At 40.9% G+C, this 27,499-nt stretch overlaps 1 protein-coding gene across 1 annotated transcript in view; it reads left to right on the forward strand.

Annotated features, from left to right (window-relative positions):
• The window catches only part of TPO (thyroid peroxidase), an 83,251-nt gene extending 56,423 nt beyond the window's left edge, over window positions 1-26,828 (forward strand). The window contains exons 14-16 of the mRNA XM_024215792.1: window positions 8,852-8,951; window positions 25,527-25,662; window positions 26,790-26,828. Of these exons, the coding sequence (XP_024071560.1) occupies window positions 8,852-8,951; window positions 25,527-25,662; window positions 26,790-26,828 (275 nt within the window). The remainder of the gene's footprint in view (window positions 1-8,851; window positions 8,952-25,526; window positions 25,663-26,789) is intronic.
• Window positions 26,829-27,499: the final 671 nt, after the last annotated feature.

A 27,499-nucleotide genomic window follows, 5' to 3' on the forward strand; every position in this document is an offset into this window, starting at 1 on the left:
TGGTTCTCAGAGCACTTCCAGATGGTCTATAGAACTGCTTCTTTCATAGTGTTGAGGCATATGTCAGTCTGCAAGGAGTGACACATACTGTTGGTTGTGTCACATGCAAGAACTCATACGGGGTTCCCAGATTTTTTTAACCTACAGAATTGAGGGGAAAGACATCATTCTGTATGCTGTGCAGGTGCTTCTTGTCTGTCTTTGCTGCATGTTCCTTTAAATTCAGTCATGGGCAAATTTGTGGACTACTCCAGATCCAGAGAGGTAAAACTAAATTTCTGATTAACCCAGACAGATTCGATCAGTAGAGTCTGCAGCAACAAGGGGAAGATTTGATACAAATATATGTGAAGTCCTAGCCCCAGGGAGAAAAAATAAACAGCATAGGTACAGAAAAGGGTGGGGGGGCCCGTGGGGCATAGCCAGCCAGCCATACTCACTTGAAGTAAGTTTATTTTCATCTTGTATCTGTAACACTGTCATGCTTTACTGTGTAACCACATAGTGTAGTTGTCATAGGTCACGTATAGGACTGGGAGGATAGAGAAGGGAGGGGGTACACAACAGGATATATCTTAAGAACAGGATCTGCAAAATGAAAAAAAGAATCACTGTTCTAAAGACCTCCCATTTTTTAACAATTATACACCTCTTAACCCACCCTTGCTAATGCATTCATCCTAACCACACCTCAGAGTGACACCACTAGACATTTCTCTTTCAAATTCCTCCTTAAATATCTTCCATGGAACCATCCAGTGCTGAAGTCCTCACCAGTAATGTGCCCACCCCCTTGCCATTGAGCTGTTATCCAATGTACATCTTTGTTTAACTGATTGCAATGACCTTGCGCTTTGACTTTCATTTGTTTGTAAAGTGCATTATATGTTTATGGTGCTGTTGAAATATCAGTTTCCAGAAGAGACAGTGTAGATGTCTCAACCCCTCACAAGGATATGAAAATATTATTTAACTCTGTTCTGGTTTGTTGTATAATAGGATATGACAAGGTTCAGAAATCCTACCTGCTTTGTAAGAGGCAGGGAGTGAACTGCCTCTCCAGAGGTCACCTGGATCCACAACAGTGTGGAACAATGAAGCAGGGCTGGGGGCTGAAGACCCAGTCAGGAACTCAGAGGGACCCTGGGAAGCTCTATGAAAAGGCCTTGGAGGCAGAGCAATACACTCAAGGCACAGACAGATGAGGCTGTGGAAGAAACTTCCCCAATCTTGCGCTCCCAACGTAGTGTTTCCTGTGCTCTGGAGAACACAGGGACTGCTTGCTCCTGCTGCCCCAGGATTGGGTCACCATGTGGGACAGAGGTCATGACTCCATTTCCTCTCTGTACTGGTCCATGAAGCAGGGCTGGCGCATGAGTGGGGAGTAATCTGGGTGGGTGGAACAAATTGCCAACCCCATGCCCATGTGAATAGAGAACTCTTAGCTCCCATCTTGGGGCAGAACAGCTCCATGTTATTCTATACAGGGATGTGAGATAAATGCTACAATCTAGCTCTCTGTGTATGGGGGGGAGGGGTTTGTAATCTGAGCTCAGACCATCTATGCCTGCTTCTATGTTTAAATTTAAAAATATATATATAAACACTGGAGTCCAGGGATACTGACTTCTGTCATGGTTCAAGTTTAAAGCTGTAGAAGAAAACCTAATTCGATAATAAATTCCCTGGGTCAGCAGGCTCATGCCCCATCTTGCTGAATAATCTGAATTGCTTTATAGTATAACCACCATAAATGCTTTTGAGATTGATTAATACCTCAGCTTCACTTTGAACAATCGATCAACAGCTGTTTATTCCTGTTTACTATAAATCAACAGAAATTACCCTTTGGATTTAATCTTTATTGACAGACTTTTTAAGAAGAACACGATCCCTCTCCCTAAATCCAAGGATTAAACTGCATGCATTCCACATTTGGGCTGTGATCTCATCAGATTTCGTTAGCAAATTACTGTGTGGTCAGGTCAATATCTGAAGAGGACAGGGCCGGCTCCAGGGTTTTGGCCGCCCCAAGCAGCCAAAAAACAAACAAAACAAAAACAACAAAAAAAGCCATGATCGTGATCTGCAGCGGCAATTCGGCAGGAGGTCCTTCGCTCCCAGGCGGAGTGAGGGACCGTCCACCGAATTGCCGCCGAATACCTGGACGTGCCGCCCCTCTCCGGAGCGGCCGCCCCAAGCACCTGCTTGACAAGCTGGTGCCTGGAGTCGGCCCTGGAAGAGGAAACCTCCTAGGCACATACTTCTCTATGAATTTGTGCTAAACCCATGTTCCAGCACTCTTTTTGAAGGTATTGTGTTCCTGGAAGTCCAACCTTTTGGTATCCATGTAAAACTAAGGTATTGATCACTTGCAGTAATTAAAGATTCTTTGGCACTTTCCACAAGGATAATGGGTGTTAGCTATAGGGTCTTAGCCATACTCCTGTCTGGGTAATTATACTCTGCCTACTTATTGTTGCTCATGCAGTTTCAACTAAGTAAAAGGTGTACAGTATTCCTGTGTACTGTTAAAGAGCTCCCTGATCCCAGAGGTGTGTTAAATTTGTAAAGCGCTTTGAGATCTTTTTCAATAAAATGCAAAAAATGTACGTTTGAACCATTATCATTAATTGAATTGACAATAGATTACTTTCCTCAACAGCCATCTGTGGTCAGAAAAGATCCAGTTTTTATGCAATATGCAAAAGTAATAGATTTAACCTGTGATATTTCTTTTAAGTATCATCTTTTAAGTATCTTCTTTTAAATATCATCCAGATTGTTGGTTGTTTTTTTGGTGATATTGATTTAATATTTTTTGTTAGCATAGCATTTTTTCAAACTCCAAGCAGTTTCCTGATACATTTGAAATGAGTTTGTGAACCTGTGTGAGAATGCAACCCATCTCCTCTGTAAACCGACAAGCTGATTATCATAAATAAGCAGGTGGAATTTGGAAGTGATTGGAATTTGGGCCTTGTGCAGTTTAGAGTGATTTAAAATTGTGAGAGCACTTCACATTATTATGCGGATTTCAATCTTCTTAAAAACTTGAAGAGCTCTAGTAATGTTAACTATCCTATGCTGTATATTCACATAACACCTTCACTCCCTTTTTATGGGTAGGATTCATCATTAGGCACAAGGCTTTCTTTTCTGAAGTTGGAAACATTTCTCACTCAGGCCAGGTCTACACTACCGCGGTAGTTCGACGGCTGGCAATCGAACTTCTGGGTTCGATTTATCGCGTCTGGTCTGGACGCGATAAATCGATCCCGGAAGTGCTCGCCGTCGACTGCGGTACTCCAGCTCAGCGAGAGGAGTACCGCGGAGTCGACGGGGGAGCCTGCCTGCCGCGTGTGGACCGCGTCTGAACCGCGGTAAGTTCGAACTAAGGTATGTCGACTTCAGCTACGTTATTCACGTAGCTGAAGTTGCGTACCTTAGATCGAGTTGGGGTGTTAGTGTAGACCATTGTGGAAATAAATTCATAATTCCTCTGGGGTCGTGAAGAAATCTCAGTAGAGCATTTCTGTGCCGTATGGGGTTTTATGCCTTACTCTGTGAAGATCTTTGATTCTGAAAAATAAGTGGGGATAATCAGCTGAATAACAGCTCCCAGTGTGACGTGGCCAAAAGAGCTAATGCGATCCTGGGATACATAAACAGGGGAATCTAAAGTAGGAGGAGAGGTTATTTTACCTTTGTATTTGGCACATGTGAGACTGTTGCTGGGCTACTGTGTCCAGTTCTGGTGCCCACAATTTAAGAAGGATGTTGATAAATTGGAGAGGGTTCAGAGAAGAGTCACGAGAATGATTAAAGGATTAGAAAACTTGCCTTATAGTTAGTGTTAAACTCAAGGAGCTCAATCTATTTAGCTTAACAAAGAGAAGGTTAAGGGGTGATGTGATGAGGTGTATAGATCGCAGGCCCTGGTTCTCATGGGAGACTTTAATCACCCTGATATCTGCTGGGAGAGCAATACAGCGGTGCACAGACAATCCAGGAAGTTTTTGGAAAGTGTAGGGGACAATTTCCTGGTGCAAGTTTTGCAGGAACCAACTAGAGGCAGAGCTTTTCTAGACCTGCTGTTCACAAACCGGGAAGAATTAGTAGGGGAAGCAAAAGTGGATGGGAACCTGGGAAGCAGTGACCATGAGATGGTCGAGTTCAGGATTCTGACGCAAGGAAGAAAGGAGAGCAGCAGAATACGGACCCTGGACTTCAGAAAAGCAGATTTTGACTCCCTCAGGGAACTGATGGGCAGGATCCCCTGGGAGAATAACATGAGGGGGAAAGGAGTCCAGGAGAGCTGGCTGTATTTTAAAGAATCCTTATTGAGGTTGCAGGAAAAAACCATCCCGATGTGTAGAAAGAATAGTAAATATGGCAGGCGACCAGCTTGGCTAAACAGTGAAATCCTTGCTGATCTTAAACGCAAAAAAGAAGCTTACAAGAAGTGGAAGATTGGACAAATGACCAGGGAGGAGTATAAAAATATTGCTCAGGCATGCAGGAGTGAAATCAGGAAGGCCAAATCACACTTGGAGTTGCAGCTAGCAAGAGATGTTAAGAGTAACAAGAAGGGTTTCTTCAGGTATGTTAGCAACAAGAAGAAAGTCAAGGAAAGTGTGGGCCCCTTACTGAATGAGGGAGGCAACCTAGTGACAGAGGATGTGAAAAAAGCTAATGTACTCAATGTTTTTTTTGCCTCTGTCTTCATGAACAAGGTCAGCTCCCAGACTGCTGCACTGGGCAGCACAGTATGGGGAGAAGGTGACCAGACCTCTGTGGAGAAAGAAATGGTTCGGGACTATTTAGAAAAACTGGACGCGCACAAGTCCCTGGGGCCGGATGCGCTGCATCCGAGGGTGCTAAAGGAGTTGGCGGATGTGATTGCAGAGCCATTAGCCATTATCTTTGAAAACGCCTGGCGATCGGGGGAGGTCCTGGATGACTGGAAAAAGGCTAATATAGTTCCCATCTTTAAAAAAGGGAAGAAGGAGGATCTGGGGAACTACAGGCCAGTCAGCCTCACCTCAGTCCCTGCAAAAATCATGGAGCAGGTCCTCAAGGAATCAATTCTGAAGCACTTAGAGGAGAGGAAAGTGATCAGGAACAGTCAGCATGGATTCACCAAGGGCAAGTCATGCCTGACTAACCTAATTGCCTTCTATGATGAGATAACTGGCTCTGTGGATGAGGGGAAAGCAGTGGATGTGTTATTCCTTGACTTTAGCAAAGCTTTTGATACTGTCTCCCACAGTATTCTTGCCAGCAAATTAAAGAAGTATGGGCTGGATGAATGGACTATAAGGTGGATAGAAAGCTGGCTAGATCGTCAGGCTCAACAGGTAGTGATCAACGGCTCCATGTCTAGTTGGCAGCCGGTTTCAAGTGGAGTGCCCCAAGGGTCGGTCCTGGGACCGGTTTTGTTCAATATCTTCATTAATGATCTAGAGGATGGCGTGGACTGCACTCTCAGCAAGTTGACACTAAACTGGGAGGAGTGGTAGATATGCTGGAGGGTAGGGATTGGATACAGAGTGACCTAGACAAATTAGAGGATTGGGCCAAAAGAAACCTGATGAGGTTCAACAAGGACAAGTGCAGAGTCCTGCACTTAGGACGGAAGAATCCCATTCACTGTTACAGACTAGGGACCGAGTGGCTAGGTAGCAGTTCTGCAGAAAAGGACCTAGAGGTTACAGTGGACGAGAAGCTGGATATGAGTCAACAGTGTGCCCTTGTTGCCAAGAAGGCTAACGGCATTTGGGGCTGTATAAGTAGGGGCATTGCCAGCAGATCGAGGGATGTGATTGTTCCCCTCTATTTGACATTGGTGAGGCCTCACTTGTAGTACTGTGTCCAGTTTTGGGCCCCCAAAAGAAGGATGTGGAAAAATTGGAAAGAGTCCAGCAGAGGGCAACAAAAATGATTAGGGAGCTGGAGCACATGACTTATGAGGAGAGGCTGAGGGAACTGGGATTATTTAGTCTGCAGAAGAGAAGAATGAGGGGTGATTTGATAGCTGCTTTCAACTACCTGAAAGGGAGTTCCAAAGAGGATGGATCTAGACTGTTCTCAGTGGTACCAGATGACAGAACAAGAAGTAATGGTCTCAAGTTGCAGTGGGGGAGGTTTAGGTTGGATATTAGGAAAAACTTTTTCACTAGGAGGGTGGTGAAGCACTGGAATGGGTTACCTAGGGAGGTGGTGGAATCTCCTTCCTTAGAGGTTTTTAAGGTCAGGCTTGACAAAGCCCTGGCTGGGATGATTTAGTTGGGATTAGGTCCTGTTTTGAGCAAGGGGTTGGACTAGATGACCTCCTGAGGTCCCTTCCAGCCCTGATATTCTATGATTCTATGACCCACACAAGGATGAGGAACGTGCAAGAGAGGCCCTGGGGACAAGAATAGTCCCACCCCTCTGGCCCTGTCAATCATGCATGAGGCCACTAAAAGGGAGGGAACTGCAGTTAGTGGGGAAAGATGAACATGACTGCGCTAAGCAGCAGACTGCAGGAGTGACCCCTGAAGCCTCAGAGGGAACCCCTAGCCAGAAGACCATCACCCCAGCCCAGACTCCCAGGGTAATAACCATTTAACCCCACAGCAATGGTTTTGCTGTTGTATTTCTTCCATGGCTTTCCCTGGGGCCTCCATGATTACTGCTAGCACTGGGATTACACATTCTCTTTCTGGAAATTCCACTTTTAGTTCTTTTTCTTACTTGACTATTGAATTTGATTAATAACTTTTTATAATTTAATATTTTGACTTGTAAACAAAATATAAATTGCTCCATTGGACTATTTAATCAGTTTGTATGATACATACACAAAAAGCAATTTATAGTTGAGACAAGTTTATTACAGCTCCCCATGGCTAGATCAGAGAAACTCTCCTTCTCATAAAAGGGTGCTAAATTAATAATCCAATAGACTAAATCTTTAGTGCAGAGAGAGCATGGACACTGGCAGGGCAAGCTTCTCAATAATACTCCACTGATAAGTCTCAAGTGTGTTCTGAATGGATCACTTCTAGAGCTGAGAAGATAGTTCATTCTCGGGTATTCAAATCAGGGCTGGCCAGAAAATGTCAATTCTGTTTCACAAAAATGTTCAGGTTTCAAAAATTATTTCCATTCCAATGCAGAATGAAAATGAAACTTTTTGAAATTCTTTGTGAAAAAACACAGGAGAGTGAGACACTCATCCCAGAATAGCCAGTCGCCTGGTGGTTAGGGCGCTCATCTGGGAATTGGGAAACTCAGGTTCAGTCCCTGCTCCAAATCAGACCATGCTAGGACTTGAACCCTGGTCTTCCATATGCAAGAGAAATACCCTGACCACCAAGTGACTGGCTATTCTGGGGTAAGTCTCATGCATTCATATTTTGGTGTCAATGAACCAGCATTTGGCAATGGAAAAATACTTCACTGAAAAATTTCAACCAGCTCTAACTGAAATGTCTGAGACGGTCAACAAAGGTGACATTTATATCAGTTATTATGGTGTCTTTTGTGTATATAGAATCTGAACTGAGTCTGCCAACGTGTGCAGTGTACTTGTAGCCAAGTAGGTCCCAGGATACTAGATAGACAAGGTGGGTGAGGTAATATCTTTTACTGGACCAACTTCCGTTGGTGAGAGAGACAAGCTATCGAGCCACACAGAGATTTTCTTCAGGTCTCTGTGTGGCACGGAAGTCTGTCTTTCCCACCAACTTGCTGGTTCAATAAAAGGTATTACCTCACCTTGTCTCTCTGCTGACATATGTCAGGCTAATGAACAGCCCTTGGATGGTAATGATTTTGATACTGCAAGGGTGTTGAATGCCTTTCTCAGTGGGAGTTTTACCTAATTAAGCACTGAGTAAAATCTGACCAAGGATTTCAGTATTTGACTCATCTGTTTCTTCACCTTTCCTCTGTATGCTTTGAGGTGCTTTGAATAGGGAAGGAGCAGTCCTTGTGTTCCACTGAATGCAGGGACTACCATTGTGACTTAGCTAGATGTAGACTATGCAAGAAATGAGGGAAGGCTCCTTATTCCTTTCCTTCCAATTGTGTACCTGTGTAAGGATGAGGTGGAGAATCTGGCACTCTATTTGCTATATAAGCCTGATTTCTTATAGATTGGATAATGCATGCATCTTAGTATTATTATTATTTATTTGTATTGCAGAAGCTCTAGCATCATTGTGCAGGCAAGAAACACATAACAAAAAGATGTTCCCTGCCCCCAAAGAATTTACAGTCTAGGTAGAAGATGAGAGTCCACAGGTGGAAACAACAGACGGGGGGGGAGGAATCACAAAGTAACAATGAAACAGTTATGGTCTACAAGATACACAGCAGTCACATCACACCTGCTGGTTAGCCATTATTAAGTAGGGATTCGTAGATTTAAGGCCAGAAGGGACCATTGTGTTCATCTAATCTGACCCCCTCTATAATATAGGCCACAGAACTTCCCCAAAACAATTCCTAGGACATATTTTTTGGAAAAAACATCTAATCTTGATTTAAAAATTAAACAGTGAGGGAGAATCCACCATGACCCTTGGTAGATTGTTCCAATGGTTAATTACCCTCATTGTTTAAAATATACATATTATTTCCAGTCTGAATTTGTCTAGCTTCAACGTCCAGTATTTTATAGATATCAGTGGAGAGGTTGAAAGAAAGATTTGAAGGAGAACAATGTAGTGGCCTTGCAGTTCTTCCTAATTATGGCAGAAAGTATGAAGTTGCTTGCTGGAAAACTACTATGACTGACACGTTAATACCATTTGCTGTTTTTGCTGATGCAAATGAAGCATGGCTTTTTTTCGTGTTTCAGATTCTGGAAGGATTCCTAAAGGCTCTTTAATCTCCATCATTTTAGGAGTTACTATGGTCAGTGGTTTGGCAGTATTAAGCTGGATAGTAATTTGCCAGTGGTAAGTTTTACTTTTTTTTTTCATCTGTTTTATCTAGAAAAGCAGTCATATTTTTCTTCCCTCTTGAAACTTTCCTTACTTCAGTCTTTTTCTTTCTATATAGTCAGCAGGTGACAGGAAGTTATCTATTTGTGATCCTCTGTAGAGTGTAATTCTGACTAATGTAACCATTAGATATTCAAGTCTCTTTATTATATTTTTGTAATGAAAATATGAATAGGCATTATCCCACCTTTGGGTGCTGCAAAGAACATCAAATGGAAGTTCAATGATACCTAAGATTTTTCAGCTAACTAATTTATTTCAATTGAAATACTATCTCATTAGAGATAAAAGTGCTCTGAAAGATGGGGGAAAATAAAGGGTGTATTTGCAAGTGAAATACTTTTTACAAGAAAACCACTTGCTGCTGCTTTCACTTCTGTGCCTGTGAGGGCATTGACTAAGTTTAAGAGATTGATTCTGTAGATGACCTTTTAAGATCCTGGGTTCATAAACAGAATCCTGCTCTCTGGGGGAATGAGGCTGTTGGAACCTATTGGCAAGATTCGGAGGAATAAAAGTAGTAACACGCATCTTTAGGGCCCTGAGCCTGCTGCCACTGAAATAGTGGTAACATTCTCCTTGATGTCAATGGTAAATGTCACAAACATTGTCTGATTACTCTTTCTAAAATCTCTGTGAAGTACACATTATCATCCAGATTTTCCAAATGGGAAACTGAAATACTAAAGGCCTGATTTTTAAAGCTGTCCTCCTTGCATAAAATTGTGCCCACATTTAATTGTGGATTTAAATGCTAGCATTTAGACATAGCTCAGTTAGGAACACAATTTATCCTGCCAAAATCCCTTTTTTCAGTTGCTTTCAGGGAAACAGTACTTTTTTTGCACACTCACTTGCATCCTACTTTGTGTTTATTGTGCATTCTTTTAAAGTGTTGAATGGTACACCATTGCTAGAGACTTGTATTTGTCACAGTACATTTTGCACAAATTTTGGAGCTCAGGCTTAGGACCCTTTGAAAGCCATTCAATCTGAAAAAACTATCAGTGGCCACTCATGGCTTTAATTGGCTTTCATTTTTAATCTGGGCTTTAGGGCAAGGACAGTCTGCTGTAATCGTGTTACCTTTCTGTGTCAAATGCACCTAGAGCCTATATAAGACATTTCTTTAAATACTGCTATAAATCAAAGGAAGAAATAGAATGAACTTTCCTTACTGCAGTGCAATAGGTATGATGCTGAAAGCACTGACTAATCACAGCAGGCTCTCCAGTTGGCCAGCAGTCTCAACATTGCACCCTGTAGGGGGAGGAAATCCAGTTGACTGGGGATGAAAAGAAGCATGACATTTGACACATTTGTCAAGCCCATGACAAAAATGCGGCCTTTGTTCAAGTTAGCAGTTTTGCCATAGGTGTCATTGGAGCCCTAGGCATTGTTATTTTCAGGTTTAGATGGGAAAAAAATAATCCATGACTTTTGACATTTGGGATTTTTCAAGTGGGTGGGTTGATGTGCTTGTAAATAAACAGATGAATTCATTTCACTGGGAAACTTGAGAACTGCAAGCTAAACTCTGGGCTGCAAAGGAGGCTAAGGAAGAGCACCAATTAAGCAAAAAATATTGGGGTGATACAAGGGAGCAGTATAGTGTACTCTCAGAGACACCTGTTATTTTTTTAAGGGGTAGGAAGGTTTCTTTCTTACACAACATAAAATCAAAACAAAAGATATACATTCAAACAAAATTGGAGCATTAGATTGTATTTACAAATGTTGTTTATGATATAGGGCAACTACTAAGTTTGTTCATATTTGTTCGTTATCATAAAATTGCAATGGAAAAATAAAATCCACTTGCCATTTTTATTGTGTTTCCATGACAAATTCCATTTTCACCATGACTACCCTATGACTTTTCTTTAGAAAAATTCCAAGCGAAAACAAGCCTTGTATGCTTATACATTTAATACTAATCACAATCCAATGAGACTCACAGAGCTAAATCATCAATAAAACCACTTTAAACATATCTGTGTGGCTTCTACTGGAAGGCTAAAGGGGCACTGAGACCTGTTTACTGTAATTTTTTTCCACCCCAATGTACTGGAGATATAAACTCCGCACATTTGGCTTCAATAGTTTATATTTTTTCAAAACTTAATTTGGTTCTGAACTGGACAGGGGGAGTGGAGGTGCCAACATATGTGTTGAACACTGAAGCTCCCAGTGAACAGCAAGATTCCCAGATTGGACTATTGCCCTTACCATGCATAGGATCTTGACTGGCAGCAGAAATATCCACATCCGCTAGAAGAATGACTTTCTGCCCACTCACAAGGTAGCAGGCTCATTTCAGTAGAGTATAAATGGCGGCTGAAGATATTCCACTTACATATCACTGCAAGTAAAGAAAGCCTATCTTCTAGGAAAGCATTGTCACATTATCACCATATGCCTCTTTACAATGGATCATACCTATAGGTGTATCAAAATAGACACCATAGATAGTGGAGGTGAGAAAGGCACAAGATACACTGGCACTTGAAGCAGAAAAATAGGTTGTGTTTAATGGACTTCTGGGAAACCTATTAGCGCATGGTGTGACAGAGAATATTTAAATATAAATGTCAAGTCCATAGACACATTGCACACAGACAAGCTCAGACATTGCTACTGTTGGGCTAACTTATGCACAAGCAATTCAAGGTAAAGGAGTTCAGATCATAAGCACTGGACTCACTCTGAAAAGTCAGCAAATCTTCCTTTTCCCCAGCTTGGTGTTTCAGAGTCTTTTAGAGGATGCCAAGCAAAAAATGTGATTTTTACACCTTGTGGCTTTGCAGAACAACTTTATCCTGCTGATCGTGGAGTGCATGAACAAGGGGAGGTACTTAGTGTGCTGAATTTAATCACAATTATTGTCGTCATCCTCCCCACCCATTTCCTCCACCTGTTGTTGTCCCATCATACAAGTAGTCTGCAAGGTCTTTGTGGAAGAGACTGGGGTTTTTTTATTATATATGTAGAGAGTACCTAGCACAATGGGGGGCATTAGCATTTTGGAGACCCTGGAAATATTAGTATTTGATGGACCCCATCTAGGTAGCATTGAGGATTGCAACTGACCTACAAAGTGAACAATAATGGATGAGAACCACTTTCTCCATTATTTCTTAGCAGGATTTACCCCTCCTTAGTTTAGGAAAGCACTCTCTCTAATAGTCTAAGATCTAGATTAATTACTGACTTGACTGAAAGCAAATTATTTTATTTATTTTTCTGTCTCTTTCTAGGAGCTCATAGAATAATGTACAGTGCCACGCTCACTGTGTCAGAACATTAGTAAAGGCAAATAAACTAAGACTGAGGGCACTGTTCAACTGGCCGAGATGTAAAACAAAGGTTCTGACCCTTTGTGCTAATTAAACATCCCATGGCTGCTTGTGTAAATGAGAGATTGAGAGTTACATTCAAAATGTATGTGCGCTGTGATGCTTTAGGGAGTTTTTGACATTTCTCACCAAGACGATAACCACTCCTGTCAACTTTTTACAACAAAAACAGACTATTACCTTATAAGAATTATTAACTTGTTCATTATTTCCCTTTCTGTGATGAGAATTTTCAGGGTTTAGCCATCCTGGGTATTGTCTTTAGACAAAATCCAAATTGCTCAGCTGCTTCGGGGGCATTTTTCAATGAGAATAGTTCTGAATGTGTCTTTAGTTTTTTTTCTAGCCCAGCTAACTGTGTGATTATAATTTTTGTCAGGGCTTGTGATCAGCTGCAAATGCAGCAGCTAAATACTGTATTGATACAAATGTATGAGCTACTGACCCCTTAAAAATTGTGGAAGTGCTTGTTGCCACAGGGGTATTGAGCGCTAAGACATCTTTTAAACCAGCTAAACTGTGCCAGGCTACAGAGGCTGATCTGACTAATAACCTGAATTAAGTCCTGACACCTACTTCTGTTTTTGTCTAAATTCAAATGTAAATTTTAAGTTTAAACTATTAAAAATACATGACAATGATACACTAAAATTTTATCAGAATCGTGGTTACGTTTTAGAGTTATTCTAGTCACAATGAGCTTTGACCCATTTAAGACCATTTCCGAGTGAACTATCCCACTATATCCTTCTCCCATATTATTTAAATAAAAGCAGAACTCATTCTGCAGAGCTACTTAACATGGAATGAGCGTTAACACTTTAGGGTGAAATCCTGCCCCATTGACGACAATGACAAAACTCCCATTGAGTTGAATGGGGCCAGGACTGTAGCATTTGTGGTGTTGTAGCACTGTTCCCTCTGACACATTTTTGAACCTGTGACCTGTGATGTATGTAGCTATGATTCTTTGTTTTATGGTCGGTGGTACAGTTCTGCACATTTAACCCCCCTCCGTGGTCTGCTCCAAGAATGCTCACTCAAGTCTCAGGCCTCTAGAGCTGTGTCTATCCTGCAATTAAAAACCGTGGCTGGCCCATACCAGCTGACTTAGGCTCATGGGGCTTGGGCTTGCAGGGCTAGTTAATTGTGGAGTAGAGTTTCAGGTTCAGGCTCGGACTGCTGCCCGAGCTCTAGGACCATGCAAGATGGGAAGGTCCCAGAACAAATATACTGCAATTAAACTGCCACTTAGACCAAGTCCTGTGAGCCTGAGTCAGCTCTCACAGGCCATCCGTGAGTGTCTAATTGCAGTGTAGACATACCTCTATCTATCACCGCTCTTCAGCTCCCATGCAATTCACTCAGTGGCGGATTAATAATTTTGCCGCCCCTAGGCCGGGAAATAATTGCCGCCCTGTCCTTGCCCCGACTCCGCCCTTTTCCTGCCCCCATTCCAACCCCCTCCCCAAAGTCCCTGGCCCAACTCCGCCCCCTCCCTTCCCCTATTGGATCGCTTCCCCAAATCCCCGCCCCTGGCCCCGCCTCTTCCCCCAGCATGTGGCGTTCCCCCTCTTCCCCCCTCCCTCCCTGCCCCACGAAACAGCTGTTTCGTGGCGCAAGCGCTGGGAGCGGAGAGAAACAGGACGCCGCGGCGCACTTGCAGAGGAGGCGGAGGTGAGCTGGAGCAGGGGGGTGGGGCGCGGAGGGGAGCTTCCGCCCCTGAAAATTTGCCGCCCTAGGCCTAGGCCTTGTCGGCCTAGGCAATAATACGGCGCTGAATTCACTGTGTTAATCCCAGCAGGTCTGACTAATGTCCAGCCCCTGTGCTTCTTTTTTTCTCTCTTCAAGGGCAATGACCAGTGAATGCCAGTGATTATAAGTAATCAAACGGCTCTGTCAATGCAGAGTACATTTATTTAAGGACAAAAGCATACAGATAAAACATATAAAACAATGAAAGGCTCTAAACACTTTACCACTAGCCTCTCCCCCCTCCCGCTCCAATCAGTCTTATGGAAATGCTGGCAGGTTCTATTCCTTCCAGCCCTTCTGCAGGATTTGCTCCCACTCCCCCCACCCAAACAAAAGGTCATGTCAGGTTATTGAATCAAAATGAAGGCCCTCTCTTAGGTTAAAATCCACCTTTTATACCTTTCTGTGTCTTGGGCTTGTTGGGCCTCCTGTACTGCAAACTACCCCAGTGAACGGTACTTCTCTGGAGCGCTCTGCAATCCCAGGGGCTGCAGTAATTATCCCCACTGTTTTTAGTTCCTTGAGGAGCTGTGGTAACCCTCTCCCATGGAGTAGAACACAACAATATGTAGAACATTCATAAGGTTAATACAATATTCCCCTAAAGATACTGCATGTGATTGCAATATCTGTCACATGCTGCACCTTTAAAATTCAGGAGTCCGTATATCGGTTTATTAGAGGGAAGGGACATGAGGGAATTCAAGATGGGGGATCTTACAGAGTGAGATCTCATGCTGTGTTTTCTCTCTCATGGAGATTTTATATTCTTTGTTTTTTTGTTATAGAAAACCCCATCATCAATTTTCTTTGTCTTCCATTGAGCCAAATGGTTACTTTTGTTTTAGATTAACAAAGACAACAACAGAAGATGGAATGAATACACAAGCTCCATGAGAGAAAGTGTAACCTTCACTCTGTAAGATTGTCCATTCTGAAAGTTTCCTAATCCTTGCCCTGGCAGACATGCTTCTTACAATTAAAAGCACAGTACATAGAAAACAGAATCTTAGCTACATTCACCTTGGAATGTGAGGGGATATGAATGACGTCTAAGACCAAGGCTCTGGCTATTTTGGTCATAGTAGATCTTATGGAAGGGGTGCTGGAACTAGGTGTGCTGGAGGTACAGCAGGACCCCCTGGCTTGAAGTGGTTTCCCTCATATACAGGGTTTGCAATTTTGTTCAATGGCTTTCAGCACCCCCACTATAATCGGCCATCCCTCAACATGAGGCTGATGTCTGCCAGGGAGAAGAGTCTCTCATTGATGAGACTTAAGATGGCTGAGGAGTCCAATTTGTGCTCTACAGGTTTTTCCACATATATGATAGGTGGTTGTTTGGAGAGAGCACAACTGCTGGCCATGATGCCAGGATTCTCCTTCCTCTGTCATTTCTCAGCCTCTAGAGCAGTGTTTCTCAAACTTTTGTACTGGTGACCCCTTTCACATAGCATGCCTCTGAGTGCGACCCCCCCCCTATAAATTAAAAACACTTTTAAATATATTTAATACCATTATAAATGCTGGAGGCAAAGCAGGGTTTGGGGTGGAGGCTGACAGCTCGCACTCCCTGCCCCAAGTAATAACCTCGTGACCCCCTGAGGGGTCCCGACCCCCAGTTTGAGAACTCCTGCTCTAGAGCAAGGCAATTCTCTTCAAAACAGACTGAGGCTTGATGTATGATGTGATGCCATTGCAGTCTATTACTAGCCAGCTTGTCCCAATTCATGGGGTCAATGGCTCCCTTCTTAAGATATACTTTCAGGGTGTCCTTTTAGGGTTTTGTCTGTCCCCCGTGGGTCCTCTTACCATGACAAAGTTGAGAAAAGAGGACTTGCTTCAGAAGACAAGTATCAGCCATCCGCACACAATGACCAGACCAGCGAAGTTGATGTTACATAATATTTGCCTCAACACTAGTGATGCTAGCTGCAGAGAGGATGCTTGCATTGGTGCAACAGTCTTCCCATCTGATATGGAGAATTTTCCTAAAGCATCACTGGTGGTACCACTCCAGATGCTTATGATGGCTTCGATATGTCACCCATGTCTAGCACCTGAAAAGAAGAGTGGAACTATAAAACCTGTTTCAACGCCACTGTCCAATGGTGATTTTCACAAGAAAATGAGTGCTAAAGCAATCCCCTGGAAAAATATTGTGGGGAGGGGTACTACAATTACAACTCACTTGTCTATATTCTATTTTTGAGATCAGTTAATTGTTAGTCAATTCCCCTCCTACAAATCCTGCTGTGTAAAACTGTGGTGCAGATTGGTTGCTTTATTTCCATCCCCACATTTCAGCAATATGCACGTGCAGCCTCCTTAAAATCTATTGGGATGAAATGTGCTATATAAACAGAAGATGTTCTGTATATATGATCAGTGGGGAAACCCAAATGGAAAAAGAAGGAATAAAATAAAAGGAAAAGCGACAGATCATCATGAATGAGTAAAGATCACTGAGCCATGAACTATCAAATTAGAAAATATGCTGGAAAGTCCACTTTGCAATTTTACCTTGCAGATATTGAACTTGGCAGTATAACAGAAATAATATTTTTTGCAAAGATAGGCTTTTTTACAATATAAGCCATATAAAATATGCTAGAGCAGTTTTCCTATTTTCTCCTTTTTCCAGAACAAATGTATTTCTTGTGGCTATTTCTCAGAATCTTCCACTCTTTTAATGTTAAACGTTCTCTCTCCCTGTTACAATAATAAACTGTAATGCCATACAAGACATAGAAGAAACCTCCTCTGAAACTATTTGCCTCTGAAATTAATCCCTGGATACAGCTAGGAGAGGTGGGGAGTTTTATTTAAGATCATTTATTACTAAATTATCTTCTCTACTGCAAAACACAATAGACACTGACTGGTAATTTATGTAATAAAAGAAATAATAATTATATGTTTACAAAATAACCCTTCAGGCTTGTCTATATGGCAGGGCAATGAGCACCAGCAGGGTATGATTTCTAAAGGGTACCAACATGTTACACACTAACTGGCCTGTTTAGACCCTGCTGGCATGAACTAAAAGTTCCCTATTACTACATAGAAATAGGAAATTTTCAGTTCACAGTAGCAGGGTCTCCAAGGGCCAGTTAATGTGCAACACATTGGTGTACTTTAGAAATTACACCCGTTTAGTGAACATTGCTGAGCAGTATAGACGAGCCTGTAGACACAGTGAGCCTGATTCTCATTTACACCAAGGCTCTTTTACTCTCTGGAGTGTAAATATAATTACAGCAACCATTCTAAACTAGCAATCTACACAAGAGATATTTTTGGAAGGGAAGTAAAAAAAAATAACTTATTCAATTGAAATTACAGGAGGAGGGAATTAGACAGGAGAAGGTAATCATCCATGTTGGTATTTAGCCAGAAAAATAGGTTTAACACCTTTCAAATTATCACTGAGAAACAGTTAAGTGGTTCTTGAGAATTTGTAATGAGCAAACTGAACATTTAAAGAACATTACTCCCAAGTTATTTCCTCTGGTCTTCCCAGTTCAGCTCATCTTCTCCACTTGTGTTATTTAGAACAATAAGGTTTTCAGGGCAAGGTTTGTCTCTTTTTTTATATCTTGTATAGTTTAGAGCTTAACTGATACTAATAAAGAGTCAATAGAAGAAAATATTGTGGGTAAGGGAAGTGCACGGAAGAAAGATGGGATGCAGTTATTAGTAGCATATGAAGTGGGGATCTAGAGATTATATCATATTCCCTACTATATAGCCCCCTTACTCTGAACAAACAAATTGCAGTATTTTATACTGGAATATCTTTTTTCAGAGAGGGCCACTAAACAAAGCTAGAGATCTAAAAATGCTTAAAAGATGGGTTATGCCAGGCCTAGATCTGAATTTTATGGTGGTCCCATAGAAGTCACCTAAATTAAGTCCATGAGAATATTTGTGTGCTTAAAGTTAAGCACATATATAGGTCATGAGACGGATCAGAGCCTAAATTACTCATAATATAGAGATTAATTAGATGTCCTCATTCTGGGGGTAGAGACTTGAAGACCTTGGAAAAACCAGGATTCAGAAGTGCTCTAAGAAGGAGAAAAGAACACTCATGTATTTGATAGAAAATAACTGCTTTTAACAGCATCAAAATGCAGCGTCATAGAGTAAATTCCAAAAGTAATGAGGTGTGGAGGGAGACAATAAGTACTTCAGAAGCATGGAGCACTTTTAAAAATATTATTTGAAATTGTTCCCAAAGCCTTTGATGAAGAATATGACTTTGGTTATTTTTTCCCTACCAGACGTGAAATGTAAATGAAAGAGATAATGTTACAGTGCTGAAAAATGGTTATGTTACTAACAGGTTTTATATTTACTTAAGTTTTTGGTGGCTCGGAAAGTAGTTTTCACACTAGGAAACTAATTTTGTTCTGGAATACTGTTACACCCAAGAACCCCTGGGTTTCAAATCTGGTGCTGTTGTTGGCATCCTTTCAGCTGCAAGAGACAGTGGGAATTGCAGCCTATGATGTAGATGGGTTGCAATGTCTCATATGACTGAATAGTCCAATCCAAGATTTAAAGCAAACAAAAGGAAGTATTTTTTCACACAACGCACAGTCAACCTTTGGAACTCCTTGCCAGAGGATGTTGTTAAAGCCAATACTATAACAGGGTTAAAAAAAGAACTACCAGTAGATAAGTTCATGGAGGATAGGTCCATCAATGGCTATTAGGCAGGATGGACAGGGATGGTGTCCCTAGCCTCTGTTTGTCAGAAGCGGGGAATGGGTGACAAGGGATGGATCACTTGATGATCACCTGTTCTATTCATTCCCTCTGGGTCACCTGGCATTGGCCACTGTCAGAAACAGGAGACTGGGCTTGATGGACCTTTGGTCTGACCCAGTATGGCCATTCTTATGTTCTTATTTGCATGATCTTGGGCGGTTATGGCAAATGTATGTATCTTGGTTGGGAGCTGTTTGCTTCCTACTGGCTCTTTTCTCATCAAGCTGTAGGAACCAGCTTCTGTCATGGACTTTGATACCCAGATAGAGATGATGGCACCACTTGTTATGATCACTTGCCAAGATTTGCCATTGGTCAGGATCAATTCCAAATTCCTTCATATCTCACTTGCATGTGTCTTTATATCGAAGCTTGGAAGTCCTATTGTTCTTGTTTCCTCTGATAGCTCCCTGTGTAGCATGTCCTTGGGTATGTATCCATCTTCCAACCTACTCAGATGGCCCAGCCAGCGCAGTCATCTTTGTTTGAGCAGGGCTATCACAGTTGGTAAATTTACCCTTTGAAAAACCTCTGCATTGGTGACTTTATCCTGCCATTTGGTGTTGGGTATGTGGCGTAAACAGCATAGGTGGAAACTGTTTAACCTTTTCTCCTGATGAGCATAAGTTGTCCATATTTCCCCACTGTACATGAGAATGCTGAGGACGCAAGCTTGGTACACTAGCATTTTGGTCTTGATGGTAAGCTTTGAGTTGTTCCATTCTCTTTTAGTCAGTCTGCTAAAGGTGATGGCAGCCTTTCCAATGTGAACATTTAGTTCTTCATCCAGTGAGAAGTAGGTGGTCATTGTAGAACCTAAATAGCTGAACTTTTGGACTACTACTAGCTGGTTTGCATTTAAGGTAACTGAAAATCTTGAAAACCTAATACAACCGTTTTCTTGATGCTGATGGTGAGAGCAAATGCCTGACAGACACTTGAAAAGCGGTCCATGAGTTCTTGTAGTAGATCTTCACTGAGGGCTATGATGGCAGCATCATCAGTAAATAGAAATTCCCTGATTAGCACCTTTTTGAGTTTGGTCTTTGACTTAAGTCGGGACAGGCTGAAGAGTTTCCCATCTGATCTTGTGTGGAGGTACACTCCATCTTTCATGTCCTTAAATGCACAGTTCAAGAGTACCAAGAAGATTCCCAAAGAATGTAGGGGCAAGAACACATCCTTGCTTCTCTCTGCTTTTCATCTCAAAGCAGTCTGAAGTGGACCCATCAAACTGGACAGTTGCTCTCATGTTGTTGTGGAATGAACATATAAGAGTTAACAGGGTTGGTGGGAATCCTATCTTTTCTAGTATTGCAAATAGATCTGCTATGTCGACTGTCCACAAAGACCATGTAAAATGGTCGGTTTTGCTCTCTGCACTTTTCTTGGAGTTGACGCAGAGAAAAAATCATGTCTATAGTTGATTTTCCAGCCCTGAATCTGCGGTGTGATTTAGAGTAGACAAGAGCTAAGCAAGGCCATTGATTTGCTATCAAGTGGCAAGGCTCCTGGAAAAGATGGCATCCTAGCAGAAATCCTCAAGTGCGGGAAAGACAGCCTATTACCATATCTTCATCAGCTGCTACTTAAATGCTGGACAGAGGGTGAGATACCACAAGAGATGTGTAACACAAACATTATTACTTTGTATAAAAATAAAGGCAAAATGGCAATTGCAACAACTACGGGGGTATCTCGCTACTAAGCGTAGCAGGAAAAGCTTTTGCAAAAGTCATCTTAGTGCACCTAGAACAGCTGGCGAATCAGGTGCTGTATGACTTGGGTAAATCATTTAGAACATGTTTACACTTGCTTCAAGTTCATATGAGTTAGAGCTCTGTTTATAAAGGCTGGAGGAGAGGGTATTTCAGGAGAGCTGAGCTACAGTGGAGTTTCACAGGAACACATTATCAGCACCCTCCCTGATTATTCTCTAGGGCAATGCGACTCCACATCACCAGCAATTCAGAGATGTGCTTAAATCCCAAAATTCACTGCCAAGTGTACATGTCTGCTTGGGACTGTACATTATAAGTAGTGGTTATTAACTTGGTGAATTCAGAATTGTAAAGGGATAGTGGTGATGCTTTATAAGATTATCCTCTGTAATGAGGCCAAGCCAAGGTCATTGTCACATGGCTAATTCCCATAGCAGGAAGACAGCCAGTTCAATAAGTTAAGACTATCTAGAGCACCAGATTACTCTTTTCCCCTGGTCCTGAATCAACAGTGTTTGTGCTTGTTTCACCTTTTTGACCTCATTCTCCTGTAGATGTTGTCTAAATCATCTTTCTCATGTATTGGCTGAATGACTTTAGCACACCAAAGTACTGGTCTGAAAATTGGCTTGTATCGTTCATGGATAGCTAGTAGTGAATAAAGTTTGATCTCCTACTTTACCTTTCATACAAAACAGAAATGTATACAGTCTCTTTGAACTGTCTGTGCTTATACCAATAGAGCAACTATACTGATACTTGATCATTGTGATTGAAGCAGTTAATTTTAGTTTATTTTCTTCTGGTAATATTTTCAAAAGTACATAAGTGTTTTAGGAGCCTAAGTGCAAAAGTGACTTGGGTACCTAGGTCCAGCTGCTCAAAGGTATTTAGGCACCTAACATATTGATTTCAAAGGAAGTTAGGTGCCTAATTTCCTTTGATGATCTTTGTGCTAGCTCCTAAGTGCCTAAATTTTACCCTTCTCCATTTTAGGGTGGAGGGATGTTACCTTTTTTCCCTATAAGCGTTGTAACACAGGCATTAGATGTTGTTATGAAAAACATCTTTTTAAACCAAACATAATGGAAAAAGAGGAAATAAAATATTAAATTAACCATGAGCGCATATGCTTTGATAATGTTAAATCAGGAGCTGATCAAAAAATTGAATTTCCATGCCTCAGGAAATTCCAATATTTTGAATTTTTTTTCTTTCTTTTTTCAGAGATCAGAAAGTTGAGAAGAATTTGTAATCAATTTAGAAATCCTAAAACATTTTCTTATAATATTTTCAATTGAAATGAAATGCTTTGACATTCATGAATTGAAGCATTTAATTTCTGTTTGTTGAGCAGAATTTAAATGTTTTGTTTTGACGCATGATATTGAAATGAATCTGCCGACCTGCCACACTGCCTCATAGGAGTTGTAGTTTGGGTTCCTCATATACCCATGCTCTTCTATGGATTGGGCTTCCCAGCCAGACTATATTTCATGTGATGCATTGCAGTCACAGGCTGTGATGTCTCATGGAGGTTCAGCCATAGGGGAGAGTGTGATGTAGCATGGAAGAGGTAGCTAACTGGGGAGAAGAATATGGTCATCTCCTATGTGACATCACGACAGCTCAAGTGGACACAGATTAATCGCAAAATAACAGGAAACAAAATGTTTTGACTCAGTTTGACAAATCAAAATGTTTCAATTTGGGATGACCCGGCCCAAAACTACATATTTTGTTTAAGTTTTCCCAACATAAAGATGAAATTTCTGTTTCATAGAAAACATTTTGAAGGAAAATTTCCATCCAGCTCTAGTTAAATCATTGCTACATACATGATATTCACTCAGACAAATCCTCAGCTGGTTTAAAAGGGGGTAGCTCTGCAGAATCAATGAAGATATGCCAGGTCATAGCAGCTGAGGATTTGGCCCACTGTTTGCCTACACTGAATACTGCAATGTTACATGGGGAAGCAGATATCCCCTCTCCACATTTCTCCTATGGAAAAGGCAATTTTTCATGTACCATCCATTCAACAAGAAATGTGAAAATGTTCAGTTTTACTGTAAATACACCAGGAAAGGAGGTTGAATTAAATTGTGCATAGATTAGGTGTGGTTTTATTTTAAAGAAAGCAAAGCATTGACTATGTACAGATATATAAAGAATATTACACTATAAATAGTATAAAGAATATGCTAATTACAGATATATACTACAGATGGTAGGGGCAGGGGCAGTGGATCTGCAACTAACTGGATTCACTGGCCCACTTCCCCAAAGCTAGGAGAATACAGCAGCTCTCTGGGTTGGCATAGCCCAGAGGCTGCAGTAGTAGCTGCAAAAAAAAGTTCTGCTGCTGCTCCATAACCTGTAGGAAATGAATTCATTCCATTCACTCCCCGCAGACCTTCCCCAAATACACACTGTTTACTCGGGCTGTGCAAGCTTTACCACCTTCTATCCCATTTTGTTTGCACTGCTCTCTTTCCATTATCAAGAATGGGGTTGAGAGGAAGAGCTCCAGGGAAATATTAGTGCTTAGAAAGGTTAAGTGGCATTTTGGAAGCAAATTAATTTATTCATCTTCAGGCAAATCAAAGGCAGGGACCACAACAGTGTAAATGTCCTAAAGAAACAATTTCATCCAGTCTGTGGGGAATCCATTGCATGAATGACCAGTAATGTCTTCATGTCTTCCCTACCAGAGAAGAGATTATAAGCTATGAAAGTCTCTATGGGGTCTGTTTTCCCTGGTGATTAGTGTAACTCTTATTAAAATCACTTGGAGTTACACTTACGAAAGGGGATTTCTGATCCAATACCCATTGAACCTGGATCAGGCCCTCAGAGGAGAGGAGACATGTTTATGTTAGACTTTTACAGTTTAGTCCATTCTTTATGGATAAAAAATGATATTTTCCAAATACATTTCAGATACTAAAATGATCTTGATTTCATTAGTCACTGATACCTTTGCCAGGTGTCATTCTCAAACACTAGGTGTTTGGGCCACATCATGCAGTGTGTGAGTGAACGTAGGGCTGGAGGAATGCACCTTTAACTCTGTTCCTATCAAAATATGATGTGAATACTTCACATAGCACCACTTTCAAATGTATCATTCTATTGTTTTCCCATAAGCCTCCTTTGCCTTCTTATATTCATCCACCCGTCAGATAATATGCAATGATGATAAGCGGACACTTCATGGGATTAAATCTTTTGACTGCCCTGTGGATCATATAAAGCATATCTCCATTTGGATGATTCAGAGGAAAGGAACAATGTAACACTTGTACTGAGCTAATTTACGTTTGACCCACTTACATGCTCAGCATGCTTAACAGCCAAAATGCAGCCGGACGATTGTACAGGTGATGAATTAGCAATGCTTCATCAGCATCCTCAAATAGCATTGTGCTAAATCCCAGCTCCAAATTCACATTTCATGCAGCTGAGTGCTCTTACCAACATTTTTCATAACTTCTCTGTAGATGCAGATTGTGAACATGCCTTTAACCAACACATTTTTACAATATTTACTTGAAAGAAGTCGATTACTTAGGAGGCTGATAAGGGGTGTCAGATGCTTTCATTTAAGGTCACTAATTTGAACACCAGCACTCTTTTGTAATGAATAAGGCTCTATATCTGTCATGGCCCTGACTTTGGTGACATAACACATGACTTTGTAATGTGGCTTATCTGTGAGACATCATCAGATGCTGCGCCTGTGTTTGCTGATGGTGGTCTAGTGACACGACACTGAAAAAATGGATCAAATCTCTAAAAGGTATTTTTCAATATTTTCTCTGCCATAGTTAATAAATGTTGGAGGAGAAATTATTATGGAGAGTTGCCCCTTGAAGAGTTAGGGCCCAGTCCTGCAAGCTGAGCTGCACAGGTGGTCCCTGCAGCTGTGCAGAAACCTGTTGAATTCAGTGAGGCACCACACAAGGGCAGGGATCCTCCTGTGCTGGTCAATGTGCAGGACTGGGGGCTTAATGGATAATATTTGGAGACAAAGTTCAGTTATTGAAGTGTGAAATAGTATTTCCTGCTTCTAGTGCAAATCTCAATTTTCTTCAGTATTGTTGCATCCATTTATGTATTCCAATAGATTAGAATTTAGAAGAAATGCAAAATATGTTTTTTACCAAAAAAAAAAGGGGTACTCAGCTGTGGGTTAAATCCTGCCTGTGCAAAACAGAACCAAACTGGGAGTGGGAGGGAAGCTGGGTGAGAATAATGATACCTTCTGCCAGAGAAGCATATTTGGCAGTCTATATATAGCATGTTCCTCAAGCTTTTTCAGGTTGCTAAACCCTTATTCAAAGTCTAAAAATGTCACGACACCTTCACATTCACAATAAAAGTAAGAGCAAAAAATTATATTACAACTACTGCCACCACTACTACATTTGACTCGACAGACTTTGAAGGTTTTGCCCATCCCAAAGTCTTTTTGGACATTTTGTTATCCGTGCTTTAGAATTGTAATAAAATTGTCAACAGCTTGCACCCCCTGCACCTCAATTGCCTTTTGTGATTCCCTCCTCCCTGACCAGCTAACTAGTTAAGTGCTGATTCAGAGAAACATCCCTATTCAGGCAATAAGCACTTAAACATGTGCCAAAATATAAGCATATGCTTAAGTGCTTTACTGAATCATCAGTGTCTTAAAATAAAAGTAAAAAGTCCACTTCTTCTCCTTTTTAAATGTCTTTTATTCTGCAGTTTGGAAATTGTTATATATTTCTTTGCCCTCACAGGTTTGAGTAAGACTTCAGGTTTGATCTCATAGTTATGTAAACTATACTTCCCAATAACTATTTATCAGTTTAGGACATATATTTTGATTTCATGCTGAATTGTGGCAGTTTGACAATAACACGTTTGTTTGTTTTAAACAGGACGCAGTCTGCTAATGGATCAGCTCAAGCAAACATGTTAAAGGATAGAACACATCTATCTGCAGAAACAGACAGCAAAAAACACCATGAAATGAAGACTTCACAGCCCAATATATTAGTTGAACCAGCTGATAAGGTATAATGTGTCTCAAAACAGCAGGGAATTTCTTAAAGTTTGAGTGAAATCCTGTCCCATTGACGTTGATGGGAGTTTTCCCACTGAGTTTTATAGGGCCAGTGTTTCATCCCCAAAATGTAATTTTAGGCCAGGTTTTCAGTGGGCCTCCAAAAATACATTGACAAAACAGAGGGTACTGTTTGGTGGTTTGCTGTTTGACATTTTTATATGACCAGCTGCTCATATTTAGGCTAAGGGCATGAAAAATGGATGTGCTAGCAAGTTCTGTAGCACATCTTTAGAGGTCTGCAGAAAATGTATGCATCTTTAGAGGTGTGCAGGTATGCGGGGCTCTCTTATATCTCATTAGTGCAGGCCCTTAAGTTCAGTAATTTTAAGCATATGCTTGTCTTCTAGTTTAATAGTAAATGTAAATAAATAAGCAAATAAAATTCTTGCCTCAGAAATAGGAATGAATAAACAGATTCAGATAAAGAAAAATGTATCACCCACCCCGGAAACCAAACATCAACCGAACCTTTTTTCCTTTCCCTGGGAAGAGCCAGAGGAGGAAGGATTATGTTAGATACAGGAGACCCAGAGATATCAGCAGAAAGGTAGCAATAGGCTGGAGTAAATCCATGGATCCAGAATAAATGGGAAGTAGAATTGTTTTCAGATAAGGGATGATACATTTTCTTTGTCCATATGAGAAAGTAGGCAGTGTTATTGTGCACAAATTGGGTAACAGAGACTTTAGGTCACCGTACAAAAGGGAATTATAATAGCCACGGCAAGAAGAGATGGAGGAATGGGTGAGGTTTTCAGCAAAGGTAGAGCAAAGGCATTGCCGTACATGAACAATAAATAGGCACTCAACCTGCAGTCGGATCCATGAGAGCAAACACCCTGCCCATTGCAGATCAGGGCCATCATCTGTAAAGTATGAGAATTACTTTGCAATTTTTGGATGAAAGCAGCAATATACTTGTATTGTTGTTATCATTAATCAGTCACGGTCCTCTAAAGAAAGCCACTAGAGTCCCAAATAAGCAACACATTTTAGTATGGGCATGAGTGTTTTGCTGAATCAGGGCCTAGATTTAGATGTGAAATTAATGTTAACTTTTCTCTCTTCTGCTTAGGATCATGCCAATGGTCCCCAGATACTACTCTGCATGTAATTATTTTACTATGTTTTAGAAGATAATGAACAGATACAATGTACTTCTTTGTACTTACATTTTTTTTAAAAGAGCTAATTAAGAAGCAGTTGGAATGATCCAGATACATTTATGCCAGACTGTTCTTCACTTTTGGTACAAAGATCTTCCATAACTATTACAATCCTGCATTGCACATTTGTTTAGACTTTTGGTAGTATATATCACCATTTAATATCATGTTCCAAATGATGTTTCATTTTATTCTACCCCCTTTCTCATAGTGCCACTAAAGCAATTAAACCCGTAGATAATATCTGTTGCAAAAGCGCATCGCATTTTGCTTCTGAAAGTCTGAAAAAGATGCTTTTCATCTTTTAGTAAAGAGAAAACACAGAGGAAGTCAGAAACAGGTTTTTTTTTAAATTCTAGAATATTATTAAGTGAAATATAAGAATAGAAATACTTCCTCCATTTTATTTATTCATATTTTATCCCATCTATACATGTTGCATGTTTAGCCATTGGCACAGATACTTAAAATATGATCATTTCCTTCCATAATACTCATCTGAATTAATTGTACTTCTTTTACATGCTAACCCTTAGATATTTTAAAATTTCTTGATTTGAAAATCTCTGTCCTGGAATTAGGAATAGGTAAATAAAATGAATCTATGTGTTAAGAAATA

This window comes from Terrapene carolina, unplaced genomic scaffold (genome assembly GCF_002925995.2).
Source record: "Terrapene carolina triunguis isolate 2854851 unplaced genomic scaffold, T_m_triunguis-2.0 Scaffold42, whole genome shotgun sequence".
Lineage (NCBI taxonomy): Eukaryota > Metazoa > Chordata > Testudines > Emydidae > Terrapene > Terrapene triunguis.